Source organism: Mastigoproctus giganteus, chromosome 10 (genome assembly GCF_048544385.1).
Source record: "Mastigoproctus giganteus isolate SK-2022 chromosome 10, ASM4854438v1, whole genome shotgun sequence".
In the NCBI taxonomy this organism is placed as follows: domain Eukaryota; kingdom Metazoa; phylum Arthropoda; class Arachnida; order Uropygi; family Thelyphonidae; genus Mastigoproctus; species Mastigoproctus giganteus.
Genome location: NC_143584.1, coordinates 27,831,300 through 27,848,150, shown reverse-complemented (window position 1 = coordinate 27,848,150; position 16,851 = coordinate 27,831,300). Strand labels below are relative to the sequence as shown.

Here is a 16,851-nt window from a genome sequence, read left to right as displayed (position 1 = left end):
ACTTAATTTTGGAGGCTACTAGGCTTTTCATTTCAACTAAGAAATACTATTCAAGGTTTAGGCCTAAATGGATATCAGATGAATTAATGAGGCTCGTGGCAGGGAAGAAGAATGTTTGGGATGCATATAAAGTATCAAGTGACACAGAAGCCTATGGCAGGTATAAACTAGTCTGTAATCAAGTCACCACAGAGGTTAGGCAGGCGAAGGCAGATTATGAGAAATCTTTGGCAAAGGATGCAAAGAAAAACAGCAAAGAGTTCTTTACTTATGTAAACTCTAGAAGGAAAGGGATGAATCAGATTAGGCCACTTAACATAGATGGGTTGACTATTGATGATCATGCTCAGGTAGCTGATAAAATGAATGAGTATTTTGCATCTACATTCACACATGAGGAGTCATTCAATGAGGGGAGTGCCAGAAGTTTATCAAACGCTAACAGGGAGCTAAGTGATTTTGTAATAACTGAGAGCAAAGAGGAGGAGAAATTGTTGAAGTTAATAATAAGGAAGGCACGTGGGGTAGATGGGATCTATCCAGTTATATCAGAGACAGCAAAGGAAGTAAACAAACCCTTAGCCATAATTATGAGAGCTTCCTTGGACTCAGGGGAGGTCCCCATGGACTGGAGGTGTGCAAATGTGTCACCAATTCACAAAGGGTGTTCAAAAGGTGACGCAAGTAACAGACCTGTTAGTTTAACTTGTTCCAGGGAAAATAATGGAATCACTGGTTAAAGAAGCATTGCAGGATCATCTAGACAAGACTGCAGTAATAGTTAAGACACAGCATGGGTTTGTTAAAGGGAGGTCTTGTCTGACCAATTTGATTGGATACTATGATGTGGTCACAAAGGAACTGAATTCCAAAAATAATTTCGATATCATATACTTGGATTTGGGGAAAGCCTTTGATACTGTTGCACGTGGAAGATTGCTGTACAAATTGGAGAGGTATGGCATTAAGGGTAAGTTGCTACAATGGGTAAAGGGATGGTTGAGTGGGAAACGACAGAGAGTGGTAATCAATGGACACTGCTCTTCGTGGACAAATGTTATTAGTGGAGTTACCAGGGTTCGGTGTTGGGCCCATTGTTGTTTTGTCTATTTATCAATGATATTGGTGAAGGTATATCAGACTTAATGTCCAAGTTTGCAGATGATACAAAAGTTGGCAGGGTTGTTAACGACAGTATGCTACTCCAACTGGATCTAGATAAGTTGGGAAGATGGGCTGAGAAGTGGCAACTGAAAATTTAACATTTACAAATGCAAAGTACTGCATATTGATAGCAATAACCGAAGAGAAACTTACCAACTGTGTGGTAGTACACTCAGGGAAGTGGAAAGTGAAAAAGACCTTGGGGGTAATTGTGCAGTCAAATATGAAGTTTGCTGAGCAGTTCAGATGGGCTGCCAGGGCAGGTCATGGAGTCTTGTCAATGATATATAGGAATTTTGCTAGCAGGGATAGGGAGGTGATTATCCCATTATACAAGGCAGTCGTCAAGCCGCACCTGGAGTACTGTGTACAGGTCTGGAGGCCTCATTTTTGGAAGGATGTAAAGTTGCTAGAACGAGTACAAAGAAGGGCAACAAGATTGGTGAGGAGAACAAAAGGAAGGGTGCGCTTACCAAGAAAGGCTTAAGTTCTGCAAATTGCAGTGCCTGGAGAGTAGGCACCTGCGAGGTGATCTGATTGAGGTGTATAAGGCCTTGAATGAGTTGAGCAAGCTGAATGCTGATGGGATTCTTCCTCTTGCTCAGACTAAGTACCTGCGGAGGCACAGTTTCAAATTGAGGAAAGATAGTTGTAGAACAGATGTGTAGAAATGTGCCTTTAGCCAACGTGTAGTTGATTGGTGGAACAGGCTTCCATCTTTTGTTGTGGAAGCTAATAGCCTAAATAAATTTAAGGCTGAGCTGGATAGGCATTTGGAACGAATGGGGGGTGAAATGGGAAGTTTTTTTTTTTTGGCAGATGCTGCATAAGCTTGCCTTCTTGCATCGTATGCCTCTACTAATGCTAACTCTGACACGTATCTTGTAGGAGTGAATTAGTTAAATTGGTTAGGATAAGTTACAATAAGTGATAATAATTGTTGGTATGATATTAAATCAGAATATCCTAGTACTGAAGAAAACAACAAAAAAGAAATACCGAAATAACATCTCTCTCTCTCTCTCTCTCTCTCTCTCCCCCCCCCCAACAATATCTAACTGCTTGGTTCACTTGTGATATTGAAGTCTCTGCGAGGTGATCTGATTGAGGTGTATAAGGCCTTGAGTGGGTTGAGCAAGCTGAATGCTGATTGGATTCTTCGTCTTGCTCAGACTAAGAACCTGCGGGGCACAGTTTCAAATTGAGGAAAGATAGTTGTAGAATAGATGTGTGTCTACACCAAGCTGGCAACGCCATGTAAATAAGATATCTCCTCTTTAAGAGGTGCTTCATCAGTAAATGATAGTACTTGGAAAAAATAAAAAATATCTATCTGTGATTCTTTTTGCGTTGGACGCGTGCTTTTGAGCTCCTGCCTTTTTTCCCCTTTTCGACATTTGTCTGTGAGAACCCCAGCCAAGACATATTGTTCGATTCCTCTTCAGAAGAGCTTTCGGATTAGTAATAATTTTGTTTGTGTAGATTTAGCCGAGTTTGAGTTAGGTTTGATTTTAATTTTTTAACCTTAGCCATGGAAGGCTGGATATTCCAATAATGGCTTAGTCCAACCTCCTGCACCCACCCCATCAATTGCCTCCAACTATGGCCAGTGAAGGTCAAACAACTACAGCAACGGAACCTACAGCTACTGCCAGCAGTGACCCTGACACTGGAAGCCACACCCTGCGACAACAGGTGAATACCTCAAGGTCCAAAAGGTTGGTAACTGTTAATACTTATGCTAATGCCGTATCTAATGGATTATGCTTGCCACCAGTGAAAATCCCTCTCTTGCAATCAACAATAGTACATATGCGGTCGAACAACACTCCAACAAATGAAGCAACCTCTATTACTTCCTGGGAAAATGGAATAGTAATCTTTGCTAGCAAGGAAAACACCCCTTTAGAGCAGTACTTTACAGCAACCACAGAGAAAGTACCACCGAAAAATATTACTCATACCTCTCGTGTGGTGGGAACTGTGCAGGTGTATTTCAGCCACCCCTCGTGGCTGAAATACACCTGCAAACTATCCTGCAAAACGGAATAGACATCAGTCTTCATCACTTGGAAGGGATGTCAATTGCCCTATCACCAACGAAAGTTACAATATCAAACTTCCCACCTGAAATTCCTTATCAATTTCTGAGAGAAATTTTATCCAAATAAGGATCTGTTATCAGGAAAATACGCACACTCTCTGCAGCAACCACGAAACCGGGATTTTTGCATATAAAAAGCTTCCGCAGGCAAGCACTTATGCACTTTGCCAACAATGATGCAGCAAACATCCCAAAACTCATCAATGCCAATTTAAGCGGAATCACTTACACTTTTTATACCTCCATTTCCTCTCAGTGTTTCTTCTGCCATGAAGATGGCATCAGGAAAATCTGCCTGCATATCTCTATCTCCACTGAAAGTAATACCGAAATTCAGGTGGCACCAACCAGGGTCAGGCCAGATCCACAAAGCAAGCTGACTGTTAGAAACAATGCGGATACAGAAGAAACCATCAAACAGCCTGAGATGCTTCCCACACCAACCACATCAGAAAAAGAAAATTCAAAGATCACAGAGGACCAGGACACACTCCTTTCAGAAGACCCACCAACAAAACAAGAGGGTTTTCTCGGAATCGACCCCCAAGGCAGTCCAAATCCAAAGTCACAAAAGAGAAGAAGACAACGGATACCTTGGTAGGAAAACAGCCAACCGCTAACCAAAACAACAGGAAGGATGAAAATAAATACAGAATACCACAGAAGTCAAATGGTCAGATCCCAAATAAGCCATTCATACCATCAAGTATGGAGATAAATAAGCATGTAGAAACCACCAACGACTCAAATGAAGAACTTGAATCTCTGGGGGCCGAAGAAGAGAACACCTGTGATCCCCATGATTCAGAGGATGAACAGGGGGAAAACAATTTTCCCTACACTAAAGGCCCTCTAAGTGTGAAAAAATTACGCTCCTTTCTATGGGAAGTACGTGGCTTCCCACAGAAGCTGGTGACAGCTCTGAAGTTCACCACTAACATACCAGAGCTTATCTCACAGCTTAAGGACCTGTGTTTTAAACTAAAAGGAAAAAAGGACAGGGCAGATGTGAATAGATCCAAGTGCCTGTACCGGTGCCTCCATAGACAGGTGGGCAGGAGCAGCAGTGCGTAGCACATGTTTCTTGATTAGACCAGGGGTTCGAGCCCGTGATCACCAAATACGGAGGATGCGTCAGGGAATGACCACCGCATATCCCTCAGAGCAATATCGTCTTAGTTGCTAATGCTCCTAAAAACCAAATAAACAAACAAACAAACCAAGTGCCTGTACTACTTAATTAACAGGCTCGAACAGCAATACCATCAATCAGAATGTTAACCACCCCAAAACTTACAAAACCCTTACCTTTATTCCTGCAGATAATGCTGACACTTAGCATGCTATCACTTAATGCAAGAGGATGCACCTCTGCATTGCACAATAAGCTGGCCATTCACCAGGTCCAACGACATCATGCCGACCTACTCTTCCTACAAGAAACAAATATTAACACAGACACAAGGCTATCCTTGAAATGGCAGATTGGCCATATGTATTCCATCATTCTCCAACACAACAATGTCATGGAGCAGGAGTGAGTATCGGCCTTCATCATAAGTCTGCCTGTAAGCTCAATGTGATAGCAGAGATTGCTGGCTATGCAATTTACGCCATCCTCGATACACCCCAGAAGGAAACCCTGCACCTTTTTAACATCTACATGCCACAGCAGGACAGACTTGCTATTCAAATAACCAACTTCATACACAGCCATCTCTACTATAGATCAGGAACACATCATTCTTGCTGGTGATTTCAACTGCACCTGTGACCCAGAAATGGACAGAGTGCGATGCACTGAGCACTGCACAACGTTACTCAACAACCTGCAGGCTGTGATAAACAACAATGAACTGGTCAACGTATTTAGACACCAGCACCCAGTAGAAAAGTCCTACACCTGGAGATCAGCAAATACAGCATCTGAAAGACTACCTTACCAAGCCCGACTGGACAGATACTACATCCCAAAACACACCATCCCCCTGGTCAGAAGTATCATGCATTTGCCATCTTATATCTCAGATCACTCCTTTATCAAATTACAGCTCTCCTTCTCACCCAATCACTTCAAAAGTGGAGGTGCTTATTGGGCGTTCAACAATAGTCTTCCTCAAGACAGGGAATACATCTCTAAGCTACAAGACCTGATATCCAGTCTTGCCCAATCCAAAGACAGATGGTGAACACATGGTGGCCTAGATTTAAAAGTCAACTGAAATCATTCTCGCAAACCTACAGCCATTATAAAAGTCAACAAAAGCATAATAACCTCTATCAACTTGAGCAAAGACTGAAAAATCTCCCGTCTGATAGTCAGGCCCATCAGTCAACGCTAAAAGCTATACAAACCCACTTAGTACACTCTGCAAAAGGCGCCCTACTCAGATCGAGATACACTCACATAAATCTATCTGATGCCCCAACCAAATAATACTTCTCATTAGAATGCAGACATCACAAAGCAACCACCATCACTGCCATTCAGCTGCAAGATGGAAACATCACTGAAGACCCAGAGGAAATCTTCTCTGAAGTAACAAGATTTTATGGAGAAATTTAGTTCTCAAGAAACCTCTACAAAGGCAACTGAGGAAATCTTTTCAGGACTTAAAAAAATCTCCCATACGGCCCAATGCAGTATGGAGAAACCAATCGCCCTACAAGAACTAACAGCAGCATGCAAAGCCCTTTCCAAAAATAAATCACCAGGTCTCAATGGACTGACTTCTGAATTCTTCCAAACATTTTGGGATCAACTCAGAGTGCTACTCTTTCGAATGCTTGAAGAAGCCCAGTCCCATAGACTACCAGGTTCGATCCCCAACTCTGTTGCTCGACTGATTCCCAGGAAAGGGGATCATACCAATCTACAAAACTGGCGCCCGATTTCCTTAATAAATATGGACTGTAAAATCATTTCCAAAGCCATCGCCAATAGATTAAAATCCACTCTCCCTGATATCATCAATCACCAACAAACATACTCAGTACCTAGAAGATCGATTCATGACAATCTACATCTGATCTGTGACCTCTTCTCCACTGCAAACAGCCAAAGAGAATTCCTAGCACTAATTAGCCTTGACCAGGAAAAGGCTTTCGACAGCATTGAACACAGCTACCTTTAGCTCACCTGCCACTTTCTGTATTCCAGAGAGATAAAACAAGGCTCCCCACTCTGAACAACTCTACACAATTGCCATAGAACCATTCCTTAATAAAATTGCCACCAGTCTACAATCCCGACGAACCCTGCTACCAGAACTCTACCTAAAGATAACCTACTCGGCATACACAGATGATGTTACAATTGCAATATGTCACGAGAGCAAATTTGAAGACATTCAAAAGGCTCATGATCTCTACGCTCAAGCATCGAGTGCAAAACTCAACCACTGTAAGACCAGCGGCCTGTGGGCTGGCAACTGGAAAACCAGAACCGACTCCCCCATCCAATGCATATGGTCCAACAAGGGACAGAAATACATAGGTGTGTACCCTCCTTTTCTCCCAGAAGAACTGGTCCGAATTGCTGAGTCGTTTCAACAAAGTACTCGGGAAATGGAGAAGCGTGTTCGCCACATCTTTGCTGAGAGGGAGAGTGCTTGTGATCAATCAGATGGCAGTAATCATTCTCTGGCGCACCTTCAAAATTCTCACTCCACCTGTTGACTTCCTCCACCAAATCCAGGCATATGCCCGAAACTTCCTTTGGAGCAAAACCAACTGGATGTCCTGTTCCAAACTCAGCTAGCCACTTACTCATGGGGGTCAAGGGTTGGCCTCTCTCTTGATGACAAAATCACAGCATTCCAGATCACCTTTCTTCTTAAGACGCTGCAAACAAAATATCCACATTCCTACACTACAGATAAACTACTGGCAACGGCCACTAGAGGACTGTCTCTTTCAACAATATTGAGAATGCATATGGCACCAGCACCACTCAAACTACCGCCCTTCTATAAAGATGCACTGCACTGCTGGAAAAAGCTAAACTTTCACCATACTCTTGAGAGAAATCCCTTCCCACTTTCAGAACCACCTTTCTACAATAAAAGAATAATAGACCCTGCAAATGATGATATTCTTTTCTTTCCTACATGGAATTGGGCAGGAATAAGAATCATAGGGAATCATAAGAATCATACCTGACACCAAGCCTCGAATGGAAAGAATCTTTCCCATTAAAACTATAAATGCAAAGCAGCAACACAGACATTTAAAATGAGCGATCGCACACGCTCTTCCAGACATCACTACAGCTAAAGAGATTGGAAATGAGACCGGATCCTCACCTACACCAACCTTCATCATCACATCACCAGAAGACATGGTACCTCTGTCTCCTGCACCCTCCAAAAAAGTCTATCAATTAATCATGTCTTGCCATACAGCCACGATTTTCTAGTCATCCACCACCATCCAAGCTGTCCCTGTACCCTTCACCACACACCACAAGCCACCATCTAACTTTCAGTGGACAGGATGAAATGTTCCAAATCGGATGCAGACATCCAGTGGAGACTGTGGCACAAGCTAAAAATCTTCGGGTTACGCACCTCAAACTACTGCCTCTTCTGCATCACTCCAGGTATTCTGGAACATTCTGAGAGGAATTTTATCCAAATAAGGATCTGTTACCAGGAAAATATGCACTCTCTGCAGCAACCACGAAAAGTGTATCCATAAAAATCCTGTGTTCCTTGTTCACAGGGCACGCCAGGCCCTGTGAACAAGGAACTGGTCAAATACACTTTGGATGCAGCAAAGCTTGCCTGCAACCATGCCCACACTCCAGAGGACTACTAGTACCTGCTTCACTCTGAGCAGACAACACACACCACTTGCAACTTCTTATTCATTGCTGCCAAGGCCGTCATTTACAACTTTTACTTGAAGCGCACGAGAAGCAGTGACGATGTGCCTCCTGTCAACACATCGGCACAACATCTCAAGGAACCTATGGAGGAAGTTGCAGAGCAGACTTCTGCTCGAATTCCACCATAAAAGACCTGAAACTTTAAATGACCTTAACAGTGAATGGAACAGTGGCAGTCACCTGTTCAGCATCACTGAAGAGTCCATCACTTTCAACGTGTGAAATTTGATATGAGACTGATCTAATGCCAATAAATTGTCTTAATTCCCGAAATTCAAATGTAGAAATGGTTTTTTTTTTTTTTTTTCTATCCAAAGTTTTCTTTCTGTATATATATTTTTCTCATTTGTGCATAAAATGTAAATAGATTTTGTTGAAAAATGTATCTACTGTTCATGTTTAAAAAAAAAAAACAGAAAAAAAACATATCTATCTATCTTTCTTTCTTTCAATCAATCACTACCATTCAGATGGAAACTACTAAACACCCGGAGGAAATCTTCCCTGGTAACTAGTCTATAAAGAAATATAGTTCCCAAGAAGCTTCTACAAAGGCAACCAAGGAAATCCTTTCAGGACTTAAAAAAATCCCCCAATCAGTCCAACACAGTATAGAGAAATCAGTCACCCTACAAGAACTTACAGCAGCGTGCAAAGCACTTCTTTCTTAATAAAAGATTTATTTAATAAAAATAAATCTCCAGGTCTGGGTGGACTGACTTCTGAATTCTTCCAAACCTTCTGGGATCAACTTGGAGTGCTACTCTTATGAAGAAGAAGTGCTTGAAGAAGCACAATCCCACGGTCTACCAGATTCGGTCACTACCTTTGTCGCACGACTGACTGATACACAAGAAAGGAGATCACACAAACCTCTAAAACTGGCACCCAATATCCTTAATGAACACAGATAGATTGAAATCCACTCTTCCTGATATTATCGATCACCAACAAACATACTCTGTACCTGAAAGGTCGATACATGACAATCTTCATCTGATCCGTGACCTACTCTACTGCAAACAGCCAACAGGAATTCCTAGCACTAATTAGCCTTGACCAGGAAAAGGCATTTGACAGAGTTGACCACTGATGCCTACTTGAAACCCTGAAAGCATTTGGATATGGGCCCTACATCATCCTTACAATCCATCTGCTATACAAGGATGCCAAACTATGGTTGAAAGTGAATAACCAGCTCACTCACAACCTTCCTTCCTTCCTTCCTTCCTCCAGAGGGATAAAACAAGGCTGCCCACTCTCTGGGCAACTCTACACAATTGCCATCGAACATTTCCTCAATAAAATTGCCATCAATCTACAACCCCAACAAATGCTGTTACTAGAGCCTCACCTAAAAATAACCCACTCAGCATATGCGGATGATGTCACAATTATTATATGCCATGAGAGTGAATTTGAAGACATCCAAAAGGCTCACGACATCTATGCTCAAGCATCAGGAGCAAAATTTAACCACAGTAAGACCAGTGGCCTTTGAGCTGGCAAGTGGAAAACCAGAACTTACTCCCCCATCCATTGCACATGGTCCTGTGAGGGACAGAAATATCTAGGCATATCTTGGCAATACCCTCCTTTTTTCACAGAAGAACTGGCCCAAATTGCTGAGTTGTTTCAACAGAGTACTTGGGAAATGGAGAAGTATATGCGCTATATCCTTGCTGAGAGGGAGAGTGCTTGTGGTCAACCAGATTGTGGCAGGCATTCTGTGGCATACCTTAAAAGTCCACAATATATTATGAGACGCAAGAGGGTGCACAAAATATAATTAAGCAAATTAAGCGATTGTCAAAAGCTGGTGCTCTGAGCACTAAAAAATATTATTGTATGTGGTGGCCAAAGCTGTTTTTCTTACATAGTGTTGAGCAAACTAAGCAGCTTTCAGCGCATCTTGAGCAGTGTCAGTGAACTTATTAAATTTAAATAAATTTGGTTCCCTAATGATTAGTTGAAATCATTGTTAAAGTGAAATATATTCCAGTGATATATGAGTTCCCCATATTATTATTATTATTATCATCCATATGGTGCAAGGAAGCCTGAGGCTTATGCTACACCAGCCAAAAAAAATTCCAAAGTTACCCTGAGAGAGAGAGAGTCAGAAGTAGAAAGGAATCGCCAAGAAAGAGAAGAATGATGATATCCAGCTCGGGACCCTGGGGTGTGCCAAGCCCATACTCATCAGGTGTGAGCTCCTGAGGTTATATATATCACTGGAAGCAAAAAAAAAAAAAAAACCCTTCCCCTTATAAGTAACAATATGAAGAATATAATTCCTCTGTTTTCTTTGGGCAGATTTGAGCTAAGGGTGTTAGCATGAACTATAATTTAAAGTGCTAGTTATAGCGACATGTTTCACATATTTAACTGTTATTACTAAATTAAATGCGTGTAAATATTTCTCTGTACAGTCATCATCATCATCAGCCATTTTCAATACACTGCAGGATGAAGGCCTCTCCAGCAACTTTCCAGTTCCTTCTGTTTTGAGCACTGGCCATCCATTTACTACTCAAAAACTCATGAATTTCATCTATCCATCTCCGCCTTTGTCTTCCAGGTTTTCTTCTAGCTCCTCTTGGGTACCATTCTGTTATTTTCTTAGTCCATCTGTCATCATGTCTTCGAGCTATGTGTCCTGCCCAAGACCATTTTAGTTCTTTAGTTTTGATAAGAATGTCCTTTACTTGAGTTTGCTGCCTAATCCATGTGTTTCTCTTCCATTCTTTTGGTGAGTGCCCAAGTTTCACTTCCATAAGTCATGGTGGGGAGTATACATTGATTCATTATTTTACGTTTCAGACAAACTGGGATATTGCTCTTCAGTATGTGACTATATTTCCTGAATGCTATCCATCCAAAATTTATTCTTCTCTTGACTTCCAGCCATTTATCATTATTACAGCTAATAACTTGTCCCAGATAAGTATATGACTCCACCTTTTCAATTACTGCTCCTTCAATCATTATTTCCCTTTCCGTGGCATACTTGTTCATCATTACTTTTGTTTTAGCCATATTCATCTTTAGTCCAAAATCCTTACTAACTGTGCATAACTGATTAAGATTTTCCTCTAATTCTTTGGGATCGTGGCTTATGACCACAATGTCATCTGCAAATCGTAAATGGTTTAGGTACTCTCCGTTCACATTGACTCCTTTTTGCGACCAGTCTAATCTTCTGAAAGCTTCCTCAAGGGCAGCAGTAAACAGCTTCGGAGATATTGTGTCTCCTTGTCGAACTCCTTTCTCGATTTTAAATTTGCTACTGTCTTTGTCTAGTCTAATAAAGGATGTAGCACTCTCATATATTTTCTTCAAAATCATAATATATGGAGTATCTATGCCTTGTCTTTCCAGTGCCCGAAACATTGCCTTATGCTGTATGGAGTCAAATGCCTTTTCATAATCCACAAATGCCAGGCATAATGGTGTTTTATATTCATTTGCTTTCTCCATTAGCTGTGATATTACGTGAAGGTGATCCATAGTTTAGAATCCTGTCCTAAAGCCAGCTTGCTCTTTCGGTTGATTCTCATCAAGTATTCTTTCTAATCTGTTAGTAATGACCCTTGTGAACAACTTGTAGATATGGGATAACAAGCTAATTGGTCTATAATTTCCAATTTCTGATTTATCTCCTTTCTTATGCAGCAAAACTATGATTGCATTATTCCACTACTGCTTAGGCATCACACCTTTTCTAATGCACTTTGTGAAGAGCCTTGCCAGTTTTTGTGTTATGTCTCTTCCTCCCAATTTTAACAACTCTACAGTAACTTCATCTTCCCCCGGGGCTTTCCGATTCTTCATTTTCTTCAATGCATGTTCTACCTCATCAGGAAGAATATCGGGTATGTCGTATGTGTTGCTACTTTGCAATCCATCTTCCCCACTGCTGGTATCATTCCCTCGCTCCTTGTATAATTCTCTATAGTAGTCTTCTGCTATTTGAATTATGCCTTCTCTGCTGTTTATAAGTACACCATCGCTATTCTTCAGTTTCAGTATCATTTGTCTTTCTGTATTACTGCTCATGGCTGCTGATTTAAATCCTTTGTTTTCCTTTAATGCTTGTTCTACATTTCTTGTGTTAAATCTTCTTATGTCCTCTCTGAGTCTCTTTCTAATGGCTTTGCATAACTCATTATATTCAATTTTCTCCCTGTCAGTGTTTTTCTTGCTCTTCATTTGTCGTCTTTGGTTCATCATGACAAGTGTTTCTTGACTAATTTTTTCTTCTTTGGATTTCTGTTTCCCTATAGGTTTCTTGGGCTTTATCACTTTCAGAAAGTTGTAATATTCCTCGTCGATATCTTGGTCCTGAGCAGTCTGCAGAAGCTTAAACTTGTTCTTAAGTTCCAGTACATACTGCTTTTTCTCCTCCTCTGCTATTTCAAAGACCTTTGTATTATTTACTTGAGTCAGTTTTTTCCTTTCCTTTCCTACATCTATATCAAGTGTACATCTTACCATTCTGTGATCACTTCCAACATTTACCTTATTCAGGACGGTAACATCATTCACAATATATCTTCTGTTAGTGAGGATGAAGTCGATTTCTTTAGTTGTTAATCCATTTGGACTCTTCCATGTCCACTTTCTGTTCACCCTTTTCTTGAAAAAAGTGTTCATTACTGACATTCCTTGAGATTCTGCAAATTCCACAAGTCTTTCACCTCTTTTATTTCTTTCACCAATTCCAAAATTTCCTATAGTTCCTCTTTCTGCGCTGTTTTGCCTTTTTCCAACCTTAGCATTGAAGTCCCCCATAATAATAGTGTAGTGGGTTTTCTGCTCATCTAGAAGACTCTCAATTTCAGTGTACATTTCTTCAACCTCTTCATCATCATGGCTCGATGTTGGTGCATAAATCATTATAATCTTTAGCTTGTACCTCTTAGAAATCTTGAGTATTAGTCTTGACACCCTTGGTGATGTACTTTTGAATTCCAAAATGTTGTTTTTAAAATCTTTATGGACCAGAAACCCAACTCCACCTTCACTCCTTTCACTGTGTCCATTGGTGTACAACAGATTTCCACTTGATAAACTTATAAGTGATTCATTTCTTCTTCTTGTTTCAGCCAAACCGATGATATTCCAATTCACATTTTCTAATTCCTTTTCCAGCTCTAATATCCTGTCTTCACTGATGAGTGATCGTACGTTATAACAGGCCAAGTTCAATTTCCGTGCATGGCAGCCTGGTCGTACCCAGAGATTCTTAGCACCCTCTGCTTCCACTCTGATCCTCTCGCTGCCGTAAGAGGGAGAGTGAAAGCTGCTGGGGACTGAGGGCCATTTGTATTGTTGTGCTCTCATTGCTGGAGGGTTTGGTCTTTTCCTCTTCACGCTGACCAGGCGTCTTGAAGAGATCCACTCTACACGTTCGTTGCCACTTAAGTGACGTAACAGGGCTTACCATCGAGAAGGTATGCATGAGTGGATTTTAGGGAGGCAGGCCAACCGGACTTCTCCTAAATCTTCTGTAATAGAGAGATATTGGATCCATCAGTGTTTTAGGCTGAGTGTCTGATAACACACAGGATACCTGTTCCCCTCTAAGCCCCTGTACAGTATATACTTATATTTAATAAAATCCTGTATGAGTTTTCTTTGAGTGATGGTAATTCTGTAGGAGGGCACAGCAAAAAAGTTGCATAGGCAAGTATTCTGTTGCATTGTACACAACACTTGATATTTTTAGGAAAAAAAAGCAAGGACTAGTTAATAATATTGTTTATTTTGATACTATATTGGATAATAAGAACAAATAATATCTTTTGAAACAGCAGTCTTGTTATCCAAAAAAAAAAAAAACAAACAAATATTTCACTTCCAATGTGTAGGTTTCTGAAGCAGAAACCAAAACACTGTAGGTAAAATTACACATGGATGTGTGAGCATTGCATTTTGTACACCATTGCAGATTTTTTTATGGATACACTTTTCAAATTCAAAAATCTGTTCGATAGATCAAAAGTGAAAAGATTATCAGGCATATATTAAAATTCACAGTGACATAATTCTTATAAATCATTTAATGTTCAAAGTGTTGGGGATTGAGAATATGCAACAGCATAACCACTGCAGAATTGATGATGCTTGTTATTGTACTCTCTTCATTATAGGCCAAACTCTTATAATAATGGACTTTATTGCATTGAAACCTTCCCCCCTACCATCAAAATCTAATTGCAAGAGGTCTTTGTAACACTTTACTTTTGTATTGTTATTGTAATTAAAATATATCTATAGAGTGATCAGACAGTGATTTTGTTGATATTTATTGTCTTCATTTATTTAAAAATTTTTGTGCTTTTTGTTTTTAGAATACCAGTTTTATCAACCAGCAAGGGACAGAGAAAGACCACATCTTTTGGAGTTGATAATTACACTTCCACCACATTCAGTGGTTCAGATAAAAATAGAGTTTGAAAGGGCATTTCTTAAATGGACAGAATATCCTCCTGATGCTAATCATGGATTTTATGTGGGTTCATCAGTAATCAGTGCTGTGATTGACTCTAATAGGAATTTTACTTATATTCCATCTCAAGACGTCACTGTGCAATCAAGGTTTGGTGCAAAATATGATATGATGATCACTTCATTTTATTATATATTTTTTGCATATGAACATCGTCATCAGAATAAATTTTATTTTGAAAGGAAAATGCTTAACTATATACTTTACCAGTTCTATCTTATCAATGGCTGAAAGATTAGAAAAATAAAAAAAAATTGAATGGATACTTACATGTTACTGCAATATGTCTACTGCCCTAATATCACTTACAGCTTAGTGCTGTGCAGTTCTGCATGTCTGCCTTTAGGAAGAATCTCAAGGTAGACACCACCAGTGAGGAAATCAATAGCAATGAGCTGTAAGTGATACTAGAAATACACTCGTGTTGTTGCAGAACCTTTGAGTATAAGCACATACATTTAGTTTTTTTCTAATTCCTTAAACACTAATGAAAATTCTGATATTGGATTTGTAATGTATAGCATTCTTTTCTTTTAAATTCTAACTTTTTTTGTATAATGTCAGTTAACTAAATGAAATTTCCTCTGTTGCATCATAATCCAATCTGTTAATCACAGTCTTTGATGCTCAGCTTTCCATTCATTATTTTCCTCCATTCTTTCCTATTTACTGCTAGATCTTTGGCCTAGCCAAAGTAAGCTCTCATTCTTTTAATGAATGCATTATACTGTTGAGCCACCTCCCTCTTTGGTTCCACCCCCCAGATCAGAGCCCTTCTCTGTACTTGTTCCAGGTTATCTACATCTTTCCTAAAATGAGGTCTCCAGACCTGTATGCAGAACTCAAGATGTGGCCTGACCATTGCCTTATACAAGGGGATAATCTCCTTTTCCCTACTAGCAGAATTCCTGTATATCACCGACAAGACCCTATGATTTACCCTAGCCACCTCTTTGCACCGCTCAGAAAACTTCATATCTGACTGCACAATTATCCCCAGGTCTTTTTCATTCTCCACTATCCCGAGTGTAGTACTGCACAGTTGGTATGTTACTCTAAGGTTACTGCTACCTATATGCAGCACCACTTTGCATTTGTCAATCTTAAACTTTAGTTACCACCTCTCAGCCCATCTGCTCAACTTTTCCAGATCCTGTTGCAGTAGCATGCTGTCCTTATTGTCATTAACAACCTTACCAACCTTTGTATCGTCTGCAAACTTGGACATTAAGCCTGATATACCTTCATCATTATCATTGATAAATATGATAAATAAAGAAAACAACGATGGGCCCAATATGGACCACTTGGGGACACCACAAATAACATTAGTCTGTGAAGTTCATTTAAATTATTTTTTTAGAAACAGTACTGTATAATAGGGGGTAGCATTCTCTAAATATTTAATGATCAGTTATACTGACCCAGTGCTAGCTGGTTTGGTGGCACTACTATAATGCTGTATCTGCCACTTTGTGGGTACATAGAGACCATGGGCTTAAAGTATAGACATAAGATTAGTTTTCATAATTCTCCTTTACCGATTGTATTTATAATCTGTGAAATTTGTTATGGATATGTATTTGATATAGGAGAACTATTTTGAACTGAGGAAGCCCTTAATTACTTAATTATGTAATTATGACCTCATTGAAAGATGTATGAAAAAAAATCATTTTGCCATGTTTCACAGCAAGGAAGAAGTTATTATGGAATGGCACACGTGATTCTAAAATAAAGTTTGTGCATGTAACGTAGTGATGTTGTGGGCACTGATTGATAACAATAAAGATCATATGTAAATTTCTGGTCATTCTCATGTTTCTTCAGGTAGAAACTCTGACATTAATAAAATTTTGTTTATAGACGAAACTTGTTTTCATTTGAATGGCTTTTTTAACAAAAAGAAAATGATTCAGGGCAGTATAAAGCCCACATGAATATGAAGAATTGCTAAAAAAAAGTACAATGTAAGGTATTCTCTCTCTCTTTCTAGTATTGCTGGACCGATATTTTTGGATGGAACCTTGACCTCTCAACATCATGCCTGACTTTGTACAGAATGTTTTATTTCTTTTTGAATGGCTATGGGCTGATTGAAATGGCCTTCCATTTCATTTGGGATAGGGCCTGCTCTTTATTGGCAGTATTGTTCTTGCATTCTGAACACCCTTTTTCATA

The 16,851-nt window shown here is 39.9% G+C and overlaps 1 protein-coding gene across 1 annotated transcript in view; it reads left to right on the top strand.

Annotated features, from left to right (window-relative positions):
- Positions 1–16,851, top strand: part of PIG-T (phosphatidylinositol glycan anchor biosynthesis class T) — a 132,902-nt gene that overhangs the window by 103,880 nt on the left and 12,171 nt on the right. The window contains exon 9 of the mRNA XM_090382883.1: positions 14,513–14,759. Within this exon, the coding sequence (XP_090239009.1) occupies positions 14,513–14,759 (247 nt within the window). The remainder of the gene's footprint in view (positions 1–14,512; positions 14,760–16,851) is intronic.